Source organism: Mustela nigripes, chromosome 5, assembly GCF_022355385.1.
Source record: "Mustela nigripes isolate SB6536 chromosome 5, MUSNIG.SB6536, whole genome shotgun sequence".
In the NCBI taxonomy this organism is placed as follows: domain Eukaryota; kingdom Metazoa; phylum Chordata; class Mammalia; order Carnivora; family Mustelidae; genus Mustela; species Mustela nigripes.
Window position 1 is genome coordinate 104,171,452 of NC_081561.1, and position 27,540 is coordinate 104,198,991.

At 37.0% G+C, this 27,540-nt stretch overlaps 1 protein-coding gene across 1 annotated transcript in view; it reads right to left on the reverse strand.

The window, feature by feature from the left end:
- The window catches only part of ME1 (malic enzyme 1), a 191,151-nt gene that overhangs the window by 147,883 nt on the left and 15,728 nt on the right, over window positions 1–27,540 (reverse strand). The window contains exons 2-3 of the mRNA XM_059400996.1: window positions 19,358–19,491; window positions 14,844–14,993 (exon numbers count right to left, since the gene is read on the reverse strand). Of these exons, the coding sequence (XP_059256979.1) occupies window positions 14,844–14,993; window positions 19,358–19,491 (284 nt within the window). The remainder of the gene's footprint in view (window positions 1–14,843; window positions 14,994–19,357; window positions 19,492–27,540) is intronic.

Below are 27,540 nucleotides of genomic sequence, written 5' to 3' on the forward strand. Positions count from 1 at the left end.
GATGCAGGACTCGATCCCAGGACCCTGAGATCATGACCTGAGCTGAAGGCAGCGGCTTAACCCACTGAGCCACCCAGGCGCCCCAGATAAATCAGTTTTTAATTTCTGCTGTACACTTCCTGTCAAAATAGGTTTTAAAAAGATCACCTTATTTAAATAGAATCACAATATTCATTTTACAAACAAGGAAACTACAGATTAGGGAGTTTATGTTACTGACCCAAGATCACACAGTTAATAAGAAGCAAGAAAGGGATCAGCACCAAGCCTCTTCGGGTCCAAACCACACTATAGGCTGGACATGTATATTCCCTCACCTGCCCATTTATGCACTCAACAAAGACTGTGCTAAGCTCTGGTAGGTTCTGGGATAAAGGTAAAGGGTACAGTTGCTATCCTTAAGGAAAAAGAAATGGTCAAAAGAGAGACAAACAGAAAAGAGTCAGTTGCTATATGTCATTGTGAAAGTGTGAAAGCAGCCACCCAGGGCCTTGGGTGATACTTGACTTGAGGTGGGGGTCAGGGTGTGAAGAGCAGGAAAGGGAAACAATGAAGACAGAGAGATAGGCAAAAGAGCCAGATTACAAAAACCCTTGAAAGCCATGCTAAGGAGCTTGGATTTTATGGTGGTGAAAATGGGGAGTCATTCAATGAGTTTAGTTCGGAAAGTGACACCATTAGACATCCCTTTTTGAAAACTCACTCTCTTTTGAAATGAGAAGGGCCTGATCCGAAAGGAATAGCAGGAGGATTGAATGGACAAGAGCGACTTGGCTGGTAATAAAGAGGTAAAGCTGGCATGGCTCCAACAGCAAAAGGAAGGGGAGAAACTCCCGACCATCTATGAGGTGTGTGGTTTAGGTGACTGAGTGCGTGGTGTTGCAACTTACAGGGTTAAGAAACCAGGGACCACAATGCTAAGCTAAGGAGAAACAGTTCCAAGAAGAAAGCATTAGCGCAGAGATTTTAGTGGGTGGGATGGATCACTGTACTTAGCTGCACAGATGAAGATGGAAATATGTGAAAGAGCGGAAATGTATTAGGGTTAGATCATGGAAATAAAATGTTAAGCCAATGAATTCATATGGGACATGGGAAAGAATATATGATAAGGAGGATAAAGCTGCAGAGTGTTTACATTCTTACAACCACAAGAGTGAGATGAGCCAAGCACACAGCTGGAGTTAAACTCTGTGGAGTAGAAGGGCCAGCTGAGACTGAGCCGTGCAGGCAGTTATAGAACTCCACCCCTACAGTAATAATATTTTAATTTTAAAAATAGGTTTGCAGAAATGAAATGAATAGTATTTCATGGCGCATAAACATTGTCTAGTTATTCTTCCTTGAGGGAAAGAAAGAGTTGGCTCAGGATGGATTTGTGCAGTGGACCAAGGACAAGATCGTAAGAGTACTGACTTGGGTAGTAAATAAAATAAACTGTACTGGGCCTGCATGCTTGGGAAATTCTTATGTCCAGCAGATCTTCTTACCTCCTGCTAATGATGTTAGGGTCACTGAAATACACCATGTGTTATATACCCACATCACCTCACCTGCTTACAGCCATCACTGCAGGACTAAGGGACTTGCTAGATTTCCTTGCTCCATATCTTGAGAGGATCAAGTCCACTCAGAGCAATGACAACTGATGGAAGGAGAGGCAATATCACAACAGTCTTATTGGTCTTCCTATTCTATTCTAGCCCCTCATTTCTAACCATTTATCCACATGGCAGCCAGGATAATCTTTTAAAACTTCAACAGAATGCTAACATTCTTTTTTTTTTTTTTTAATTTTATTTATTTGACAGAGAGATCACAAGTAGTCAAAGAGGCAGGCAGAGAGAGAGAGAGGAGGAAGCAGGCCCCCTGCTGAGCAGAGAGCCCGATGCGGGGCTCGATCCCAGGACCCTGGGATCACGACCTGAGCCGAAGGCAGAGGCTTTAACCCACTGAGCCACCCAGGCGCCCTAAATGTTAACATTCTTGTCTGCAAATATTTCAATGGCTTCCCAAGTCAATGAAGAATAATGATGGAATGCTACCAGGCCCCACGAGGCCCTGCAAGGGACTCCTGCCTTATTCGAATCACACCTCCAACCATCTTCTTCACTTTCACACCTTTTGAACATGCTACTTACTCAGCCTCAAATGATTTTTTTCTCTCCCTGGTTTTCATAAGCCAACTCCCTACCCTTCAGGAGTCAGCTTACATAGTGTCTCTTCAAACACGTCCCTCAATACACCATGAAAGGAAATGCCCTGGATACTCTTTATCACCGCCTTCTGTTCAGATCCTTCATAATACAAGCTGTATGCATGTTGTTCTTTGTTCACTTGAGTGTTACCTGTGAATTTCACAAAGGCAGGAAATATGTCTTTTATTTATCTGCACTCCCTATTAGTCAAGTGTCTGGCATGCAGTGCACACTTACTACATTTCTATCAAAGAAAGGAAGGAGAAAAGAAGTAACGAGCACAGAGAATCAGCAAAAAGATTTTGGAAAGGGGGCAAAGTTGGGGAAGAAAATGTAGCAAGAACTTCTTTTGGAAGAACTGAGTGAGCAACAATGTTATTTGGCAATTTCTAAAACTAGGTTTAAATCTTAAATTACTTTTAAAGAAAAACCATATTTTGACAATACTCATATGAACTATTAGGATTAAAATCTTATAGAATGCAAGATATGAAATTCTTTGCAGGTAAATGCTACAGTATTTGGGAGAATAATCTTAATTTATCTTGTTAATCTTAATTAACAAACATAATATATAACTTTAGCTTTTTAAAGTCACAACACATATTAGTCAATGAGGAAAAGTCTAAGAAACTACGTAAGAGTGCAGCTTCCCTGAACAGCTCAGGTTCCAGGTAGAAAAATATAACCTGAGATTAAAAAAAAAAAAAAAAAAAAAAAAAAGACCCAACACTGGTCTGGGAGGATGTGATAGTTAATTTTCTATGTCAGTTTGGCTAAGCATGGTGTCCAGAAATTTGGTCAAACACTACTCTAAATATTTCTGTGAAGAAAATGTGTGTGTGTGCGTGTGTGCGTGTGTGTGTGTGTGCATGAAAGTAATTTTCAAGTGAGATTAACATTTAAGTCAGTAGACTTTGAGTTAAGCAGATTACCCTCCATAATGTAGCTAGGCCTCATCCAGTCAGTTGAAGGCTTTATCGGAAAAGACTCACTCCTCCAAAGAAAGTAGTTCCAGCAGACTACTTTTGGATCTGACTATAGCATCACCTCTTCCCTGGGTCTCTAGCTTATCAGCCTACCCTGCAGATTTTGGACTTGCCAGCCCCCACAATTGTGTGAGCCAATTCTTTAGATTAAATAAATCACTATACACACACACACACACACACACACACACACTCCCCTTCCTCTGGGGAGCTCTAATACAGAGGTCTAAACGGTAGAAAACATAAATTCACATCCCAGCTCTAGTACTTAAAACTGGGTGATCACTGAGTTTCCTTGGAATGATTGTTTTCAATTACAAAATGGGTGGATTGAAAAAAATCAACAATTACCAAACGTTAATGATTTCACCTCTGTATACCACAACTTAACCACTGTTTCCAAATAAACATGAAATGAAAATGTACATAAAAATAACTTTAGGTAAGCTATTATTCATTTATTCATGTTCAAGTTAGTATGAGCATACCAATTAAGTAGAAATTAATAGATGTTGTTCTGATAGTTAAAATCCAAAGTACTTTCCATGGTAGAAAATACTGGAAAGAATCCTAAGGTAACACTGAATTCAACAGACAGATGGCATTTATTTGGCAAATTATCAATAAAAATTAACTTCTCCCAAGAGAGAAATAATATACTTACAACATTTTCAGCTTTTAAAATAAATTACCTCATTTCACAGTGAAAATGTTTTACTTCACAAGGTAACACTATTTTTACAAAATATGATAGCCTCCAAATTATTATGAATGTCATTTATTCAGCCATGAGTCAATCATATTAGGACTAGGACTTACACTAGTAAATGAGAAATTTCTTTTCTTAGAAAAATGTAGAATTCAATAATTTCATACATAATTAAATAATCGGGAATTCTATCAAATATTTTATAAATTTTACTTCTGTGGATGTAAAATTTTGGAGCTAAAATTGATTATTTCAATTATGCCTTTTATTTTTTTATTTGTTTTTTTTTTTTAAGATTTTATTTATTTATTTGACAGACAGAGATCACAAGTAGGCAGAGAGGCAGACAGAGAGAGAGGGGAGAAAGCAGGCTCCCTGCTAAGCAGAGAGCCAGATGTGGGGCGCGATCCCAGGACCCTAGGATCATGACCTAAGCCGAAGGCAGAGGCTTTAACCCACTGAGCCACCCAGGCGCCCCTCAATTATGCCTCCTAATAGTTATATACATTTTTTAAAGATTTATTTAGTTATTTGAGAGTGAGACAGAGAGAGAGCACAAGTGGGAGGGGCAGCGGAAGAGGAAGAGAGAATCTCAAGCAGACTCTGCATGGAGCACAGAGCTGGACGTGGGGTGGATCTCAAGACCCTGAGATCATGCTCTGATTTAAAACCAAGAATTGTTGCTCAACCAACTGTACCACCCAGGTGCCCCTAAACACTTCAATTTAATCTATAAAACTACCTAGGCATACAATAGCCAACCTTTTTAAAGGTATATAAAAGAATTCTTAGATGATAATTATAGATTATTTTGTCAAGAAAACTGATGAAAACAAATCTTCATATTTCAGAAGCATACCTTAAAGGCACATAGGAAATTTTGGAAAGAGTAATACAAGCAAATTCTAACTGGGCAATTTCCCTTCAACACTGATTTGGGCAGAAGGAGCCAGTAGGGGAGGCAGAAACAGCGCCTTAAAGAAAATTTTTACTAATAATGTCTCTAGTAGCTAAACTGCAACTAAGTTAAATATATAAATATATAAATATATATATATATATATATATATATATGAGAGTTTAAAAGAATATACAGAAAAACAAATAGTATGAAAAAATTACAAGAAAGATTAGATCAGAAGGATGTAATTAAGTAAGAAAATGTCAACATTAAACTTTTCATCCATCAAAATTGGAGAAATGTTGAAACCAAAACATTGTAGCCAGGATACAGCTGTGTAAACTGACATGTAATTTGTGTGTTTGGGGAAGGGAGTAGAATTTTGGTGAGCTGTGTCATCAAATCACTTTAAATTTGTTTAAAATAGTTTTTATTTGAAAATATATTATTTTTAATAATTCCTAATTGTGATTAAAATTATCACTAAAATCTTTTTGAATTAGAAAATAGGGTTATTTGAAATGAGGAGTGAGATATTCCGGAATACCTGGAATTCTTCATCTGTAAACTGCTCTTTTAAACATTCACTGAATTTTCTAGTTAAAAGTGACCTTAGAATTCAACCAGTTTACAATCACACTCAATGCAAGAATGTCATTTATAATGTAAATGACCAGGAGATTATCCAAGCCATGTGAATATTTCCAATGAGGGAGGGTAAGGAAGTCTATTCCAATGTCATATAGTTTTAGTTATTAGAAAATCTTCCTCTATATTGAAATTAAATCTGTACCCCCTGTAATAATGTCCATCTGATTTTAGCTCTACACTTGAAGGCTAAACCATGCAAGCATATACTTTTTTTTCTCACATGTAAATCTATCAAAGAATTGAGGACTTAGCTATATCCCTTTCAAGTCTTTTCTTTTAGCTGAACTACTTCTATTTCCTCCAACCCTTTCATATATAGCACGTTTTCAACAACTGTCACTGCTTTGGTCACTCTTTTCTGTCTGCCAACGACCCTGAAAAGTATGGCATCCAAACTAAACACGATATTCCAGATGTGATCTGGGTATGTGACGTAAAGAACTACTGCCTCCATTTGGAAAAAAAAAAAAAAAAAAAGAAAAGAAAAGAAATCTTTATTCTTAGTAATAAAGATGGGGATTTATAACCCCTCTTAAAAATTCATAATGATGCCCTAATTAATATGTTTTCATAAACACTACTGGAGATAAAACTTGGCAGTTTTTCTTAATTCTCTGTATGCTGTGTGGAAATTTAAATCAAAACACCTGGATGTACCACACAGATGGTAGCAGAGTTATTTTTGGACCCTAAACTTACATTTCCATTCAAGTTTTCCACACTTAAAGTCTCTACATGAATACAGAGACTTGATGAACTGTTACTTTACACTTTTAAAGGTTTACAGTAAAAGATAAGTTTCACTGCCTTGCTAAGGAGATTTATGTCTATGCATATGCTCAGATAATCTTTAGATCATGATACGTAGAATTTATGTTTGAATCATACCTACATTCTTCCCATACTCCAAATTCTTTCTAATTATGGCAATACTTAGGAAAGAAGAAAGTTTGGGATTTGAAACTACTTCTGGGCACACACTGTATTTCCAGGACTAAGATACAGGATATTCTACCTCACTCCACTCAGCTCAAGTCACAGACATTTTCCTAAATAGAAGCATTTAGTGTGCTCAGAAAAAAGAAGTTAACTTGAATTACTAATTTTAGAAATCACAAGATCTACATCTCCATAATAAATAAAAAACAACTTTTTGCAAATAATTATCTCCAAGAAATCAGCTGAAGTAACAAGAGTCTTGAACTAGTACAGACATTCCGCACCTCACTTGTTTTATATCTTTGGGGGAAAAAAATTTCCAACACATAGTACTTTTTCTCATACTTTACAGTTGAGTAGATGCAAATACTGAGCCTATCTCAAGGGAAATGAAATCAATTAACATAAGAATATTCTGAAGTAAGTATAAATCAAGATCAAAGGCTTATTGCTGTAGATAAATGGTGAAAAGTTTATTAACATATAATATTAAAATGATTGCTTTTTTAGAAGCATTAAAAATTAGCTATTCCCTTAAACTTCAACTATTTGAGTTTCTAGAGATATAGAAAATTTCAATACAGTAAAAAATAGAAGTTACAAACTAAACCAGGGCTTAAAGCCAAAAATATTAATTCCCTGGTTCTCAAAAGTCTCCTAAATATCTCTAAATGGTCTAAAGTGGTTTGACTGAAGAAAGCCAAATCCATCGAGAATAGTCCTGGTCCATCTGAGCAGCTGTCCTATCCAGGACGACTCAGAGGGGTAGGACCTGCTCTCACTCCTTCCCAGAAACCCCCGTAGCCTAGTGAGGTGATGGAGGAGAGCAGGAGAGCTATTAACTTCTGGAAGCTAGATCACTTGACTGTTTACATCACAACAGTCCAGTAACAACTAGACAGCATTAAACTACTGAAAGGTGCCACAGCCTTACTTCAAGAGTTCAACAGTTCCTTCACAGCTATCAGAATTGTCTGTGAACCCATGTTTCTTTTCCCTAAGCAGCTTAAACTCTATTTATAAATACTGAGGTACTGAAGTACTTACAGCTTAGCAGAGTGAAATTCCCATCATATACCTGTACAGCACATTATAAAAATAGATTATGTTTAAAATCAGGTAGATTTAATATGAGAAAATTTAAAAACAACATGAAAGTGTCCATTCTAAACTGTTCAATAATAGTTATTATCATTAAAATCTGTACTATATCATTAGAATATTACTGGGTTAAAGGGGTGTTTAGCCTTGGGAAGGTTTCTTTTTCTATTGATTCCCTTTAAGCAGCTTTTCTTACTGCTGTTTCACAGATTAAATGACAAAAGCAACACTCTCACCCTGTAAGACTACAAAATTTGCTGAACTTTTGGCACAAATGCAGAAACTGTTTCCATAGAGTAAATAATCGCCATTTCTTTTTTTCTAATCAGTTGCTTGCTTGTTTGTTTGCTTATTTATTATGCTCCACGCCCAGTGTGGAACCCAGCATGGGGCTTGAACTAATGACCCTGAAGATCAAGAGTTGGAGGTTTAACCAACTGAGCCACCTAGGCGCCCTTTATTTATTTATTTTGCAAGTAATCTCTACACCCAACATGAGGATCGAATTCACAACTCTGAGATCCAGAGTTAGATGCTCTACAGAGTGAGCCAGGTGCCCCAACAATCTCCATTTCTAATCACAGTCAAATCATGGTATGGTTATGACTTTCTATATCACAAGGTATTCATCCTCATACAAAACTGCACTTGGGGTAATAAAAGCTTTAGTCCTTACAATTTAAGTCACAAACACTCTAAGACCTTTCTGGAATTCTGAAGGAAATATGTATGCAAACAAACCCTAAATGTAGAAAAACTATTTTAGTATTTTGTTTTGGTTCATCTCATTTCCTTTTATTCATTTCTCTAAAATTTTTCTGGAAAAAAAAAGAACAAAATATAGAATATCTTATTGACTGACTCTCTGACCATTAGTCTTGTTGCTAAATTTAGTCATTGTCAAAATCAAAACAGGTATCATTTATGTAGCTTTTGTAATGTGTGAATTTAAATAAAAGAAGCTTTACATATATTATCTATTAAGTTCCAGGTCCATACATTTAATTGCCTACCAGACACCCCAACTTGGAAGTCACACAGACATTTAAAACTTAAATGTCCTGGGGTTCCTAGTTGGCTCAATCGGTTAAGCATCTGCCTTTGGCTCGGATTATTATCTCAGGATCCTGCAATCAAAGCTGAGCCCTCCATGGGGCTCCATGCTCAGTGGGGAGGGGAGTCTGTTTATCCCTCTCCCTCTACCCCTCCCCCCTGCTAATGTTCTCTCTCTTTCAAATAAATTAATTTAATTTAATTTAAAATTTAAAAAAAAAAAAAAAAACCCTCAACACATCCTGAAAAGAATTTTCTATCTCCCTTACAAACATATTCCGTTATTCTGAAACTGGGTGAATGATACCATCATCCATTTGGTCATCAAGAAACCTGGGAGTTATAATAATACCAGCTACTACTTGGGAACACCTACTTTGTGTCAAGAATTATGCAAGGTATATTACCTATATTAAATCTATTGTCCCCCTCCAAAAACTTGTAAGATAGGTATTATGCTAAGAAATCTTATAGTAAAGAATCCTGTTTAATTTCAGGTAATTCAACTTTTCTTTGATTAATTTTAGCACTGAATGCTTTTTTCACCCTACCTTGTGGCAAACCAATTAATGGTACTAATCAGATCAAACTCTAGAAATGCCTTTTTTTAAAAAACTGTCATCAAACTGCTTATTGTTTTTGCCAAAGTCATATTAGTGATCTACTTGATAAAGATGAGTAGTTAAAAGGAGCATAATATAAGTTTAAAGTTGTATTTTCTGTGTGTAATTGAAATTTTACTTCCTCGTAGCCTGATTCCTTAGTGTAAGTCCAATTTCTTTCAGATCAATTATTTATGAAAATTTACCTTTCAGAATAATATGCTTAAATAGTAGGAGAAATAAAGAACATACCAGTACTTTATGTTTTGACTAGAGTAATATTGTTACTCTTTCTATGAGGCAGCAGATAACATATATTGATTCAGCACTAACCAGGCACTAAGCTTAAAAGCATGGTAAATACAGGAATAATTTTAAAGGATGATCCCTTTTCTCTAGATGCTTATACTCTAGTTGGGACTAAATAAAGAGTAAAATGCCAACAAGAGAGACCAAGAGGAGGAAAAAAAAAAAAAAACTGAGCTCACAGAGCAGATTGTGATTGCCAAACATGGGGGGTGTGAAGTAGGTGAAATGGGTGAAGAGGTTCAAAAGGTACAAATTTTCAGTTATAAAATTAGTAAGTCATGGGGATACAATGTACAGCACAGTGACTACAGTTAATAATACTGCATGTAATAAATAATGCTGCATATAATAAAAATGTACATTCAAAAGTTGCTAAGAGAATAAATCTTAAAAGTTCTCATCAAAGTAAAAAAAAATTTCTTGTAACCAGGCATGGTGATGGATATTAACTAGACTTACTGTGGTCATTATTTCACAATACACAAAGACTGAAACTAATATGTTATATGTCAATTATACCTCAGTAAAAAATAAATAAGAAAAATAAAATCAGACCAAGAGTACTTTGATAGAGTATTAAAAATACCAAAAATAGCAACATGGTTAATTGCCAAAAGCCTGGTAAAATGATAGGTACCTAATCAGAGCTTATGAGAGAGAGAGAAATGTTTCTTGGAAAGTATAGTGTAAAATATAACAGGTAGAAATATTTCCAAAGAAATTACATAAGTCTGCTTTTAGTTGCCCTTTATATATATCTGCACTATCAATTCACACAAAATTTTCCCTTAAAATAAGTTTTACAGAATACGAGTAATTTAAGTAACACAGTAAGCTCAGCATTCTGCAAAAATACAAAAAGAATCATCTCTAGTTCCAAAAATCACACCTCTACCTACAAATTAGCCACAATTAGGTGTGCTGACATAAGCATATTGCACTTTCAAATACTGGAAATTCTGCAAGAATTGAAATGTTATGAGTACATGGGAAGAAGATAATCCAAACAAACTGGACATTCTTAAAAGTCATTATCTACAACATCTTGAAAAACCCACACAAAGTATCTATGGCAAAGAAAAAAGAAATTCCACCCAAGACCAATAAATGGATACTCCAGCATCATACCTTAGGGGAAAAAAAAATGCTGGAAGAGCTATCCATATAAGAATTTATTTTTGGATACCTAGACAGACTTTAATACCATATTCAAAATGAAAAATAAATATCCAGCCATAGAAAAATATCATATTGTGACAGAGAAAACTAAAAGAACCCCATGAAAAATTGCTTTATTCACTCTTTTTCCTGCTTCCACTCTTGCTGAGACATGCACCTCAGCCCTTACACACGTCATATAGAACACAGAATAGATGTCCTGCTCGTAAAGGTCAACTATTTAATGATTTCTTTGGACTCTTCGAGCACAATAGATAACATCGAAGGAGTTACTACTGGGCAGGGTCATCATGAACATTTTCTAAGACCACTGACTCCACAAGACCCTTGGCTGCAGGGCACAGATGATTTAGGGAGAATACCTAAATCCTATTCTTTGTTCCCGATTATCAAGAAGACATGTGTATGGACCACCAACCTCAATAAAAATTCCAGGCTCCAGGCAAAGACAAGACTCACTCTTCCTTCCTTTTGCAGTCCCCCAGAAGCTCTGTCAGTATCTACACTCTTTCTATACCTGCAAAAAACTCTGCTTTCCCCCTCTTGGCTCCAGTTTGATTTTATCCTGCATGAAATTAAGGTCCCTCTTGGCTGGTCCTGTAGAAACTTCCCTCTGGGTCCTCAGAACCAAGCAGTCTGCATCAGTATCATAAAGATAATATTTAAAATTCTGAGATCAAAAGATCTACCTCTTTGCAATGGTATTAAGCTCAGTACTTGAACTACTATCCCCTAATTTTCACTTATTATGTTCCTAATTGCTACCACCAAATACACAAAGTAAATGTAACAAGAAGTATAATACTCCTGTTCATTTTCTGAATGTCTTAGAATACTTGCTGTTGCAGCAGGAAAGATTTAATAGACATTTTTCGATTTCGGCTTTAAAAAATAGTCTACTTGCTAAGGTCTGAAATATCCATCATTACTCAAACACAATCACAATTTCCTTTACAATTAAATACAATGTATAAATATATATGCCACATGATGTATTTTCAAATAGGTTCCTTTTTTTTACAATTATGGGAGAAGTCAAGAGAATTAATCTATTAAGAAACTTCAAAATCATCAGAAGTTTAGCAAGATATACACATTAAAAATCAACAAGACAGGGCTGCCTGGGTGGCTCAGTTGGTTGGGCGACTGCCTTCAGCTTGGGTCATGATCCTGGAGTCCCGGGATCAAGTCCCACATTGGGCTCAGCTCCACGGGGAGTCTGCTTCTCCTTCTGACCTTCTCCCCTCTCATGCTCTCTCTCACTGTCTCTCTCTCAAATAAATAAATAAAATCTTAAAAAAAAAATCAACACGACAAAAAACTGCCATAAAGAGATCATATAGAAATAGTTTTAAGAACTTTACTTTTTCTGTCAGTAAAGCATTCCTTTACCTAAATTTCAAATACTGTGGAAAAGTTGAACCAATAAGATGAATATCTCCACCTACATTCAACATTGTGAGTCTTCTGCTATAAATGTTATGCTACCTCTTCCCTTTCCCTTTATGTATCAGTTAATTTAATTTTTGGGAAATCCCTGTGTAAGCAAATACATTAACTGTTCTAAAGAAAAACAGATGACACTTAGTCAGTTAAATGCTATAGCTACCCGTATCTAAATTTAGTTCCACTTGCCAATGAATGGGTTCAGACAAATCAGGTGTTATTCCAAATGAGAATTTTTTAATATTTTGGCTTTCAAATTTAAAATTTAAAAATGTAGATAAAGGATGGTGGGCTGTAGCTTAATCCCCATGTTACAGAGGAAACTGGAGCATACAAAGGGTCAATAATTTATTAAAGACTAAAATAAGTAGCAAAACCAAGTACAATGAAAACAGGCAATCTTGGTGCCTGGGTGGCTCAGCTGGTTGAGCGACTGCCTTCAGCTCAGGTCATGATCTTAGAGTCCTGGGATTGAGTCCTACATCAGGCTTCCTGCTCAGCAGGGAGTCTGCTTCTCTCTCTGAACCTCTCCTCTCTCATGCTCTCTCCTGATTCTCTTTCTCTCAAATAAATAAATAAAATCATAAAAAAAGGAAAAAGAAAACAGGCAATCTACTCCAGACACTATACTTGTAATCCCAGCTCCAGAAAGCCTCCAATTCAACAGGAAATCCTCGTGATTTTATCTGTCTAGAATAATTCCATAACCCCTAATTCCAATGCTGCCCTAATCTGAGACACCATCCTCTCTCACTGGGTTTACTGCACTAGGCTGCTAACCAAGCTATCTGATTCTTCTACCCGTTTAACGAAGAGTAAGAACCAGTGTTCTTTAGCCTACAAGAAACTCCAGGTTCTGTACCCTCTCATTTATTTTCCATCAATGACCTCCCCTACTTCTCTCCCCTCCCTCACACTGCCAGCACACGGCCTTTCTGCTGCTCCTTGTCCCCAGGTATGTTCTCCCTTACGGCTTTGGCACTGACTAGTCCTCCTGCCTGGCACACAGTTCCTTTTGTATCTACATTACCACCCCCTCACTCTTGCAGTATCATTTCCAATTAAGCCCTATACTGTAAACTTTATTTAAAATTGCAACTGCCCCCCCCCCACAAAGTAACTGGCACTCCAAATCCCCCTTTCCTGCTCTAGTTTTTCTTTTTAACATTTACTACCTTCGAAAATTCTGGACAATTCACTTATTTTTTATTTCCCTATCTCTTCTGCTCTTAGATTTTACATGTATACCAATACATCCTAAGCCCTTAAAAAATCATCTAGTACATAGTAAATGCTGAAAAAATAATTATTTCCATTGAGACTTTTATGTCAACTTCAACCCAAATACTTTGAGCTATACTTGTCTACATCTCTTATAGTTGTTAGCATTTCTCAGGATCTCACAAAAAGTTATAATTTCAAAAAATGCTTAAATTACATTTTTTTAACAGCCAAGTGTTGCATGCCCATGCTTTTACTAAGATTCATTATGTAGAAATATACTTTATAGACATGGAGAGATGTTCATGACATCACTCAGAGAAAATAGGCAAGAAAGAGTGTATATAGTATGATCACTTATATATGGAAAGAGTATGTATTTGAATTTACAGGTTTTTCTTGTATGACGACATTAGGTAGTTTTAAAACATTTCTCCTTTCTGTATATTCATATTTTCTAATTTTTCAATAATGAGTATGTATTATTTGTCTGATTAACAAATAAATACACTTTTTTGCCCCCCAAAGATTATCTTCACAATATAATTACCAGCTAAATTCTCACTCTTGCTCTATGAATAAAATATGTATTCACTGTTAATAAAACTGTTTTATAAATGCAATCTAGATATGTGCTACAAATGTAATTTAAGTGACCATCTACAGCTATTTATCTAATTACTTTCTTTATACAAGGGATGATGTGGCTAATTCTTTTGTTTATACAGAAAGTAATGTGGCACAAATGTGCTAAATATTACCACTACATCAATATATCTATGGGAAATCCACATATTCAATCTAACTTTCAGATATTAACCTTGAAGTACTCTTTTCAATGGCAGTACTTTTAATAGGCTTTTATATTTGCAGTATAAACTTATAAACATTTCTTTTTTTATCTTTAAAGTTAGAAGCACAAGTAACATAAATATATTCAACTTGAACTTTGGTTGTTGTTGCTGTGAAAAGTATTAATATTTACTTCAATTGATCCCTGTTTCAAAAGTATTTAAAGTAATGTAATTAACAAAGTAAAGCTATGGATTTAGAAAAACTGTATTCTATATTTTACACATCCCGTTTTTTTAAAAACACATCCTTAAAGGCTATTACTATTTTGCTAAAGGAAAATCAACATAAGAGTTACTTTAATGCCAACTCTTAATTTAGAAAATACATTCATTTTTCAGAAAGGCTTGGAATCCTTGCTTTAACTTCTAAAATGTACACATAATGGTATTAAAAACTCTAAGACAAGCTTAATAATGATCAATTACTTTCTTTCCAAACAAAAAACAAATTCAGTTATTGTCTATAAAAGGAAACCTAAATTGATTTGTAATACTTTTCCATGATCTTAAATCTAGAAAGAAAATATTATTTTTTTAGTATTTGTATATATTTATATCTGAACTTCTTTGAAATGAAATTTGACTTAGGTTTTTCCAAACTTAAAATGCATTCAACAATTTTTTAAAATTATTGCAAAAACTTTACAAAAAAATAAATTCACAAAGGTATTTAACATGAAAGTTTACATACCTTGGCTTCTGAAATGCTAAACTATATTGCTGGCAAGCCAGACCCACAGTGGGGGTATAAACAATAGGCATGAATTTCTCAATGTCAGACATTAGCACACTATAAAAGAGCTTTTCGTTTCTGTCCTGAAGATCCATTAAAAGTAGATACCTGTGGAAATTGGACATAATGAGATCCATATTCCAAAAGTCATGAAACAGATGCTTAGAAATATAAACATTTTTCAATAAAGTATTTTTTACATCACATAGAAAACAACTGATCAAAAAAGACTTTAGAAATATTCTTAAACACCTCAAAGAATGAAGAACCATAAACCTGAGCAACTGTCATTCAAACTTTAAAATCATTGCTAAAACAACACAGTTTTATTTAATACCTGGAAAGACTTTATCCCTATTTTAAATTGAAAATACCACTAAGGATATAATTTAAACATTAACTTAACTAAGTAAATAGACTTTATCCTGTAACTTGTAATACTGAATAACCAAGGGAAATGACAAGTAGAAAATAAGGAATTTAGTACCAACCCTAAAAATTACTAAAGTAGGCAAGTTCTTATTGATTGTATCAAAAGGGCTTTTTCTTTCTAGAGGCATTTCTAACCCAAAGTTCTCTTTCTAAACATCAAGCTTACCATGTTACCTGTAACCTTTGATAATTCATAGAATAAAGCCCAACTGCTCACTACAACTTAAAATAGTCTTGCAAAATTGTACTTAATCTTACTAGCCTTTTTAAGTTGATTTCCATTCCCTAGAATAGTTGAAAATGCACAGAATGGAGAGTCAGAGATACAAGGATTCTAATGTTTGGCAAACAGATGGGTTGTACCAAACCCTTAAGCATTTGGGAAGATGATGACTGACAGGCATGTTAAAACTGATTTAGTAATGTGGAAATCATCAATCCTAAATCAATAATCAATTCTCAGACCTCATCTTATTTTACCTGTCAAAACATTGACACAGATGCCCTTCCTTGGAGCTCAATACCCTCTTGTCTTCTGGGTCATCATATTTTTCTTGATTTTCCTTCTGTCTCACTGGTCATTCCTTTCCTGTTCCTTTGTTGCTTCCTTCTCTTTTCTGAAAGCTCTCTAACTTCCATATCTAATATATAAGGAAATTAGGTTGGCTTTACCTTTAACATATACCCAAAGTCTAAACACCTTCATTGCTACCATCCTGGGTCTAACCTCTTACCTGGATTAATGTGATAGTCTCCTAAATATTCTTCTGGCCTACATTCTATTCTCAACATGCAGACAGTCTTCTTGAAATATAAGTCAGATCATGTTGATCTTCTGTTCAAAACCTTGAATAGTTTCCATTTTACCCAGAATAACAACAGAGTCCCTTAATGGCCTTCAAAGCCATTCATAATCTGTCTTCCCCTCTTCCCCTCCCAACCTACCATTCTCCCCTGCCTCATTCTGCTCCAGATTCAGCTTTCTGCTGACCCCTGAACACACCAGCTGCAGAACCTGTTCCTCAGATTTCCTCATGGTTAATTACCTCCCTGCCTTTGACGATTCCTTAATGAATCATCTTCTCAATGAAGTCTTCTCCTGATTGATATAACAATATAACAACACAAATTGACCATCCCAACCCTCAGCATTCTCAGCCCTTCTTACCCTACTTTTTTTTTTTATCAGCACCTGTCAATTTTTAGCATATTAACTTACCGTTTTACTACTTAGTATTTAATAATTTTTAAAAAATAATTTACCTAAATTCCATGAAGGCAGAGATCATGGTCTATAATCCCAATATCTTAAAGAGCACCTGACAGTCAGTCAGTTGATGCTCAATAAATATTTGAGGAATAGCCTGTGGTAAAACATGAATGTGACCAGCTCTTAGGAGGTAGAGGTAAACAGCCCAGGAAAAGAATATAAAGTAAAAACACTAGAGTCTGAAGGATAGACTTATGGAACAAATGAAAAGGAGTATAAAGGAGTTTAAGAAGCAGCAAACATATACATTAAGCACAGGTCAGCCTCTTTCCCCAGCTGCCTCTGTCTTCACTAATGAAAGGTAGCCATGGCAGGGGTGGAGGTTATCCATGGGCTCAGCAACATGGACTTCCATTCACCAAAGCCAGCCTCGCTACAGACACTCGTGAACACTCCATCTGCAAGAACAGACCAGTGCTGAACACCTGATAAGGCACCACGGGGGTGATCAGCAATCTACCTGGCGGCAGACTACTTCCTTCATGTAAGGGGTGGTGTTAGTTCTTACTGGAATAGATACTTACTCTGGTTACAGATCTGCAAACAATACTTCTGCCAAAACTACAGTCCAAGGATTTACCGAATGCCTTAAACACCATTATGGTATTCCACGCAATACTGCTTTTAACCAAAGAACTCAGTGGGCCCATATTCATGGAATTCACCATGTTTCCCACCATCCTGAAGCAGCTGGCTTGACAGAACAGCAGAATGGCCCTCTGAAGTCTCAGTATTAGCACCAGGTAGGTGGCAACCTGCAGAGCTGGGGTGAGGTTCTCCAGGATGCCATATATGCAGAGAATCCGTGTCCGCTATATGGTGCTGTTTCTCCTACAGCCAGAACTGAGAGGTGGAAATCAGAGTGGCACCACTCCCAATAACTCCCATGACCCACTGGCAAAATTTCTGCTCCCTGTCCCCATGAACTTATGCTCTAATGGCCTAGAAGTCTTAGTTCCAAAGGGAGGAATGTTTCTACCAGGAGACAATGACTCCACTGAACTGGAGGTGAATACTGCTGTTAGCCACTTTGGCCACCATACGCCTCTGAATCAACAAGCAAAGAAAAGAGTTATTGTGCTGGATGGGGTGACTGATCCTGACTACCAAAGGCAAGTTGGACTGCTACTTCATCGCCATCATCATCATCAGTATTAGTATTATTTAAAGATTTATTTATTTATCTTAGAGAGAGAGACACAAAGAGAAGAAGAGACAACACAAGCAGGAGGAAGGGCAGAAGGAAAGAATCCTCAAGCAGACAGCCAGCTGAGCAAGGAGCCCCATGCGGTGCTCGATCCCACGACCCTGAGATCACGACCTGAGCTGAAACCAAGAGTCGGCTGCTCAACGGAGTGAGCCACCCAGGTGCCCCATCCACTCCATTTTTATTATTAATCTTCAACCCCCAGCAAAAAGGAATGCCTTTGGACTGGACTCCGTTTGGAGTTCCAACTGCAACTCATCCCTTGGTTTCCAGCCTGCCACTCCACCTACAGATCTAGGACTTGCCTAAACTCCATAATCATGTGAGCCAATTCCTTAGAAATAAGTAAGTAAATAAGTAATCAGTCAGTCAGTCACTCAGTCTCTTTACATAGAACAAGCAGAATATGTGTATATTTTGGTCTTTTTCTCTGGAAAACCCTAATACAAACACTTCCTAGGCATGGGTTTGTTACCTTTTCCAAACTTTGCAATAATATTTTGAAATAACTATTATTTCTTTAAATCCACCAATAAAAACCTCAGGTTTAGAGAGTTTCGGTGCCTTAATAGGAAAGGGCCAAACCACAAGTACAGGGCACAATAGACAACAGTCATGGCAATGGTTGCAATAGGTGGTTTGCTTAAGGCCCCTCATGAAACACAACCAGAATTTCAACTGAAGACTACCCAGTTCAAGGTAGGGAACAGTATTACCTTCATCTTTGTGCAAACACAGAAACTGGGTTCTAAAACTAACTGACCCAAATCTGCAGTCGTGTTAGAACCAAGCTTGGAAGTGGGAAAAGTGTACTTTTATCTACAATGAACCTAAAGTCTTGACTAAAAGCTGCTATGTCCTGTTTTATTCTGTGTAAAAGGGCATTTCCTGATAACTCACCTTCACAGTAACCATCTGATCACAAGGGAAAAGTAGTCTCTTTGAGGATATATTTAGAAATGAAAATGTTGTATTATTCAAATGTTCTTACCAAGGGTAAATTTTTGTTAAAACATCATTGTACTTATGGGGCGCCTGGATGGCTCTGTTGGTTAAGTGTCTGCCTCTGGCTAAGGTCATGATCCTGAGGTCGTGGGACTGAGTTCCACACTGGGCTCCCTGCTCAGCGGGGAGTCCAGTTCGTCCTCTCCCTCTCTTACTCCCCCTGCTTGTGATCGGTCTCTCACTCTCTCTCTCTAAAAAAATAAAATCCTTAAAAATGGGTTGCCTGGGTGGCTCGGATGGTTGAGCATCTGCCTTTGGCTCAAGTCATGATCCCAGGGTCCCAGGATAGAGCCCCGCATAGGGCTCTCTGCTCAGCGGGGAGCCTGCTTCCCCCTCTCCCCCAACCCCGCTCATGCTAGCTCTCTCTCTTGCACTCTCTCATGCTCCCTCTCAAATAAATAGAGTCTTCAAAAAAAAAAAATAGTATTTATAGGTAAATTCTCAAACTTAACTGCTCTTTCCAAATCACTAAATATTTTAACTTTCTCATCCCATTAAAAAAATAAACTAGACAACTGCCTAAGAGAAATATAAAAATCATCTTCAGGAATGTGTTACCTGTCAAAGTCAGAGGTCAGACGCTCAAAATTTTTAATTACTCTAAGAACCTGGATGTCCTGACTGATGAAGCAAGGTGGCAACAATCCGTGAATATTCAACTGCTGTCTCTCTTCCAGGGTAAAAGCCAAGTCCTATGGAGAAAAGAAAAACAATAATTTGAAGGGAATAAAACCCAAAACCTATATACATATACATACACATAAAGTCCAACAAATACATGAAATTAAAAATTAAAAATCAGAATTAAAAATACATGGTATTATCTAAACATGGCCATTCAATTGTGAGATCATGTCATCTCTCAATACCTCAGTTTCTCATCTTTCAATATTAGAATACTATAATATTTTCAGATCTGTGTCATTCACATTGTCAATTTTGAAATTAAGTAATTCAGAAAATGATGTAAAGATATGCAAAAGAAAGATATAAATATTAATAATGTTATCTAATACATAAATAAGTAGGAATTATAAGAGATTTTAAAATTATGAACATGAGTAGGTTACCTATAACCTGCTGTGCCTTCCCCTATAAAATAGATTTAAAAATGCCTTACAGGGCGCCTGGGTGGCTCAGTGGGTTAAGCCGCTGCCTTCGGCTCAGGTCATGATCTCGGGGTCCTGGGATTGAGTCCCGCATCCGGCTCTCTGCTCAGCAGGGAGCCTGCTTCCCTCTCTCTCTCTGCCTGCCTCTCCATCTACTTGTGATTTCTCTCTGTCAAATAAATAAATAAAATCTTTAAAAAAATAATAATAAAATAAAATAAAAATGCCTTACATATAACTGAGGCATCTGTTCCAACACTTGTCTCTCAAATTATCTCCTACTATTCTTTTTTTCAAATTGATGCTTTTTTTTAAGATTCTATTTATTTATCTTTCGTTTCTAAACGAAAGCTAAATATAATAAGCTATTTATTTATCTGAGAGAGGGCGCATGCATGAGAGAGAGAGCACACGCATAGGGCACAAGCACAGGAGTGGCAGAGGAAGAGGGAGAAGCAGGCTCCCTGCTGAGCAGGGAGCCCAATGAGGGGCTGGATCCCAGGACCCCAGATCATGACCTGAGCCAACAGCAGATGCTAACTGACTGAGCCACCCGGGCGCCCATCTTCTATTATTCTTATTATACTCTCAGCTACACAAAATTTTTCACTGTTGCATAATACAGCAGTCTTTTACTCTTTCATGACACCATGGACAAAAATGTTTTCCTTGCTTTTTGCCTTTGAAGTCTAACCTCAAATGCTCCCTCTTCTCTAAAGCCCTTCCAGACTTACCCAGTATGCCCATTAGAACCCTGTTATTATTCTATGTTATTTGTTTACAAGAACACTGACTGTTTTATAAAACCTGAGGCTTGAAACCAAGCAATGAAATATAACTGATGGGTGGAATAAAAAATCCAGAATGGACCAAAGAGATTTGCTGGAACATAATATGAAGGGAAGTAATAGCAGAAAAACCTCAGTAGTCATTAATCTGGGAGAACAGGATGTACAGTTCTCCTGGAGAGGACTCCCCCTGGAGCTACCAAAGCCGGGGGCGTCTCTGAGTAGACTGACGACTGTTCCCCTTGGTCTGGCAATAGTGTGCCAACATGATGATGATTGTGTCCACTCACTGTAAACGTGCCTGTTGCTTCTTAGACAACCAGGATGGTACAACGTGTTCACTAAATTTGCACTGGGTGATTCTGCACCCATCTCCTCTGCCCCTGAAAGCTTCCTGCAATGGCAGAAGAGTGACTCCTGAGTATTACTCTGGGAGAAAGACAATTTGGCTCATCCTGGAGGTAGACAACACAACCAGCCTCAGAAAGTAGGTGAAGAAGATCAACAGACAAACCACTGTTTCTTCTAATTTTTTATATGTTTAGGCCCATTAATTCATGTCACTGGCGGAAAGCTTTATGTTTGATTCAACTCCTGAGTCGGGGGCAGCCTGAAGAAACTCAAATGAGACCCCTGGTGGAGCTCTCTAAATTCCAACAAGGGCTAGCTGGGACCAGTGGCTTGAGAACCTCCAGGACAAGAAACTGCTTACAATCTTGACTTCTCAGAAGGTCCCCAAATGTCTCAGCACAGGTGGTATCCAGTTCCCAGTAAAAAATCTCAATAATACAGGAACATATGTAAAAAATAGTAAACTCCTAAATATTATGCCTTAAAAATCTGCCTGCAAAATAATAATCAAAATTATCAATATTCTGAGGATAAGGCTTATTATCAAAAGCACTAACATATGCTCCTGCATTCACTTAATATTGGCACTTAATCATTTATTGGTATATTAGTCTTTCTTTTTACATAAATTTCCCATTGTTGATCTGACCTATCAGGTCTCCTGTATCTTTTGCCATGTAAATGACAATGCCATCTAGCTATCTTTTGCTATCCTTGGATGGTTAGTAACTACAAACACTACACACTGTTAGCCAATAGTCTATGGCATAATAAAGTGTCAATTCAACTCTTAAACAATAATAACCACCAAAAACAAAATTAAAAAAAAAAAAAAAAAAACTTGGGATTAAAAATCTGGGGAACTAGGCCAAGTTATTGGGTCCTATTACTACTCTATGAATTTAAAAAAAAAAAGGTAAGTCAGTGAGTAAGCAAACTTAAATCTTAAAATCCCTGAAAACTTAAAATTACATTTGGCATACAAATATGCCAAATACATTATGACTTCACTTAAACCAGTGTTTAATAATGACACATCAATGTGATTCCTACCAACCAGCAGCTCCCCAGAAAGTATTCAGAGCAACAGTAAGTAGAATCTTGAAATATTTAATAATCCTGGCTCTTTCATTTTTTCATACTAACAGATATATTCATATATATTTTGCAGAGATCATACACAGTAGCTTAATACATTCTCCTTATTAAACACTAGCTTAATACAGTGAAACACTAGCTTAATACATTTTCCTCATTAAAAGCTGATGTGACAAATATCTGTTTCAAAGAATTTTTACCTTAGAGTTATGCGGTGGGGGTTATCCAACAAAGGATAGTGTATCCAACATATACATGCAGCTTCTAACTTTCATTTGATTCCTTCTGAGTCTTTCATGTCATTAAAGTTTAGACCTCTGTACATATATTAAGTTTCCAGACCACCTATAATTCTAATTCCCTAAAAGCTTTCTTGTACACCCTAGGTTCAACCCTGGTTTTCTCATTTTCTATCTTTCTTTCACTTTCCCTCCTCCTCACAAAACCTTTTGGACTAGATCCCTAGACAGCAGAATGGTATGCTATTTCACCACGGAGGACAGCACACAGGACAACCATTCTTCTGGGCTCTACTAATTGCTTTTTGTATATCTTCTTGAGAAAATTGAGACTATCGAGCAGAAATGAAAACAAAATTCCTGGCATAACAAGAGACCTATATTAGAAATTGTGTTTGCACCTGAGAAAGAAACTTTGTCCTGAGTAATTTATCAGAAATGATTACCATAAAAGCAGAACAGATACAACCTGAATTCCGCACTAATCATCTTTAATGTTTGCAATGAGCTTCAGTAATTTGCCTTGTTTTTTTCCAGAATAAGGACTCAAAGTAATCAAGTCGAACGGCAAAAAGGAAAACACTGCCTAAATCACAAAATTCTTTAATCTATATATGAATAATTCATTGTAAAATGCCTTTATTGTAATGTTTGTTTTTATTATTTATTATTCTGAAATAAAGAGATCAAAGCGAGCTTTAGCTTTAAATGTCAGTATTTTGATGGGACGCCTAGGTGGCTCAGTTGGTTGGACGACTGCCTTCGGCTCAGGTCATGATCCCGGAGTCCCGGGATCGAGTCCCGCATCGGGCTCCCAGCTCCATGGGGAGTCTGCTTCTCCCTCTGACCTTCTCCTCGCTCATGCTCTCTCTCTGTGTCTCTCTCTCAAATGAATAAATAAAATCTTTTAAAAAAAAATGTCAGTATTTTGAAATGTTTTATAGTTTTATAAATATAACTGTTTTATAGTTTATGTGCATATTCTATGCCTATAGAAAGAGAAGTTATTCTAATTTGTCATGGACATATATTGAAGGGTTTTTTCCCCTAAGTCCTCCAGATTGTGAATTATTGTTCTTTGAAATTAGCTGTTTAACTATATAGAAAATGACTTCTAGAACTTTCCTGGGGTATGTAACCTCATTTCTTCAAAAAACCAATCAGCCAGATGGGATACACATTTCCAAGGTAAAGTTTTCAAATGATTATTTTGCATGCATTCAGCTGTGCAACCAAATCCTCTAGTGATCGTCTCCTGTAAGGCAGAAAACCAATTATTTAAAACTAATAATATATTAACAAGAGCTTCTTTAAGAAAAACATTTGGTGTCATTACACAGCAATTAATTTTTACTCATAGTTTATATAGAGTAATTTAGACTGGTAGAAGTAATTATTACAAAAATAAATCTAAAATATACTTGGTCTTAAAGGGAGGGAAAAATAAAATAAGATGAAATGAGAGAGGGAGATAAACCATAAGAGACTCTTAATTGTAGGAAACAAACTGAGGGTTGTTAGAGGCAGGGGAAAATGGGATAACTGGGTGATGGGTGATAGGCATTGAGGAGGGCACTTGATATAATGAGCACTGGGTGTTTGATTTTTAATAGATTTTATTTATTTATTTGACAGAGAGAGAGATCACAAGTAGGCAGAGAGGCAGGCAGAGGGAGGGGGAAGCAGGCTCCCTACTGAGCAGAGAGCCTGGTGCGGGGCTCGATCCCAGGACCCTGAGATCATGACCCAAGTTGAAAGCAGAGGCTTAACCCACTGAGCCACCCAGGTGCCCCAGCACTGGGTGTTAAATGCAACTGATGAGTCGCTAAATTCTACCTCTAAGTGTTAATTAACTGAATTTAAATTATATACAAACATACACACACACACACACACACACACACACACACACATATATAGTTGGCCCTAGATGCCCTAAAATTTAGAGCAAAATCTCATAACCATAACACCTAGAAATCATTTCACCTAGGTATTATAGGATATTAGCAAGTATAACTATTTTGTAGTTTAAGTGACATGTTTGCTTAATTAATGAAAAGAAAGAGCATCTCTACCTAAGGGAGCAAATGGATTTTTAAAATATTGGATGAGAGGCTTAATTAAATTGTTTAATTATTTCTTACTTAAAACTTAGCAATTACTAGTCTTTGTAGATTCCTTATAAGGCTGAGAAATTGTTAACCATCAATGTTAATAATACATTTTCCAAACATAGCTCTTAAAATCATTAATAAGATTTTTAAATTCTTGGGGCACCTGGGTGGCTCAGCTGGTTAAGCATCTGTCTTTGACTGAGGTGGAGTTTCGGGAGTCCTGGGACTGAGGCCTGTGTCAGGCTTCTCTCCCTCTGACCCTCTCCCCATGCAGGCATGCCCTGTTCCCCCTCAAATAAAATCTTAAAAAAAAAAAAGATCTTAAAATTCTTCCTGGCCCCAAGGAAGTTTTAAGGTAAATTTCACAAAGTCACCAAATCAGTAAAGTACCAGTTAAGTAAGCAGACTGGAGTGAGCAGACTGGTTGAAATGCCAATGAACAAAGTGATTTTAAAAAAAAGCGAGATCTCATCCAAACCAAATGGGTAATACTAATCGCCAGCAGAGGCCCTAATAATCACATGCACATTTACAACATTCTAGATATGTCCATGGTACCATGTATGGTACCATGCACTGAACCAGAAACATCATGATTAGAAGATAATGTATTACAACTTTGATTTCTCAATTCTTTGACCTAGTCGAAGAATTTACAGAGTATGGAAATTAGATGGCATAACATTAAATGACACATGAATTTGTAAATGTCCCTTGCCTATTCCTAAAAGAGGAGGAGGAGGACTGGCGAGGCGTCCTCTTCCTCTTCCTCTCTAGACTGGCGAGGCGTCCTCCAATGTCCTCCCAAAGCATCAAGTACTTCCATCATGCAACTTCTCATACTTCATGATTTCTGCTGAAGGGCTGTTTTATCCAAAGGTCTAGGGGCTTCTTAAGGACAGGTACTATGATATTCACAATTGAATAGCCCCCAATAAAATGTCAAAATGGAGCAAGGCCTCAATAAGTTTTAAGTAAGCAAATGGATGAATATATGAATCTGAAACAACTTTCCATTTCCATGTAGTTCTGTTCTATGTACAGCTCTTCCTCAGCTTACAATGGGGTCACATCCCGACAAACTCCTCATGTGGCTGACCAGGACCTGCAGCCTGCTGCCACTGCCCAGCACCACAAGAGACGATCGTACCACATTATCATTAGACCAAGAAAATATCAAAATTCAAAATTTGAAATACAGTTTCTACTGAATGCGTATCACTTTCACACAGGGACCTAATCACAGACACTCAAGGAATTAGTAGATATAATTCAGGAGTCTTTAGATGTGGGCATCTTGGGATGCCTGGTTGGCTCAATCCGTTAAGTGTCCGACTCTTGGTTTCGCCTAAGTTCACGGTCTCAGGGCAGAAGACATGAATAGATGTTTTTCCAAAGACATACAGATGGCCAACAGACACATGAAAAGATACTCAACATCACTGATCATCAGGGAAATCCAAATCAAAACTATAATCAAGGCTGCCTGGGTGGCTCAGAGGGTTAAGCCGCTGCCTTCGGCTCAGGTCATGATCCCAGGGTCCTGGGATCGAACCCCACATCGGGCTGTCTGCTCTGCGGGGAGCCTGCTTCCTCTTCTCTCTCTCTCTGCCTGCCTCTGTGCCTACTTGTGATCTCTATCTGTCAAATAAATAAATAAAATCTTAAAAAAAAACTATAATCAAATGAAAATCACACCTCTCAGAATTGCTAAATCAGTAAAACAGGAAGTAACAGGTGTTGATGAGAATGTGGAGAAAAAGGAAACTTCGTGTACTGTTGGTGGGAATGTTGGTAGTGCAGCCACTCTAGAAAACAATACGGAGTTTCCTCAAAAAGTTAAAAGTAGAACTACTCTATGATCCAGCAATTGCACTACTAGGTATTTACCCAAAGGATACAAAAATACTAATTCAAAATAATACATGCATCCCAATGTTTATAGAAGCATTATCTACAACAGCCATATTATGAAAACAGTCCAAGTGTCCACCAACTAATAATAAAGAAGATGTGTGTGTGTGTGTGTGTGCATGTGTGTGCGTATACACAATGGAAAAAGAATGAAATCTTGCCATTTGCAATGACATGGATGGACTAGAGTGTATAGTGCTAAGTGAAATAAGTCAAAGAAAGACAAATTCCACATGATTTCACTTATATGTAAAATGTAAGGAAAAAAAAAAAAAAGCAAGGGGAAAAAAGAGAGAGGCAAACCAAGAAACAGACTCTTAACTATGGTGAACAAACTGATGGTTACCAGAGGGGACACAGAGGAGGGGCATGGGCTAGATGGGTGATAGGGGTTAAACAGGATACTTGTGATGAGCACTGGGAATTGTATGGAAGTGCTGAATCACTATATTGTATACCTGAAACTAATATTACACTGTATGTTAGCTAATTGGAATTTAAGTAAAAACCTAAAAACAAAACAAAACAGAACTGTTGCAGAGATCAGTGCTTCAGTTTCCAAGGGATATATATTTCACATATCAACATGATATTCCCAGAAACACCACAAGATGGCTTTCTTACTTCAGATCCACAGTTGAGAATTTTAGAAATGTTTTACCTCCTTTTAGTTACTTTATGGGAAATTATCATTGCTATTGGTCAAGGGTCTCCAGAAAAACAGAATGAATAGGGTGTGTGTATAAACATCACATATATGAAGAAATTTAGTATAAGGAATTGGCTCATGCAAATATGAAGGCTGACAAGTCTCCAGATTTGAAGTTGGCAAGGTGGAGACCCAGGAGAGCCAATAGTGTAGTTCTAATCCACACCCAAAGGCCTGAGAAATCAAGATAGCTGACAATATAGTTCTAGTCCAAAGGCCAACAGGCTTAAGAACCAGGAAGAGCCAGTTTTTCAGTCTAAATCCAAAGGTAGGAAAAAAACTGAGGTTCCAGCTTGAAGGCAGTCAGGCAAGAGGGGTTCCCTTTTCCTCACAAGAGGTTCAGCCTTTTTGTTCTATTCAGATTTTCAGCTGACTGGATGAGGCCCACCCACATTAGAAAGGGAAGCCTGCTTTCCTCA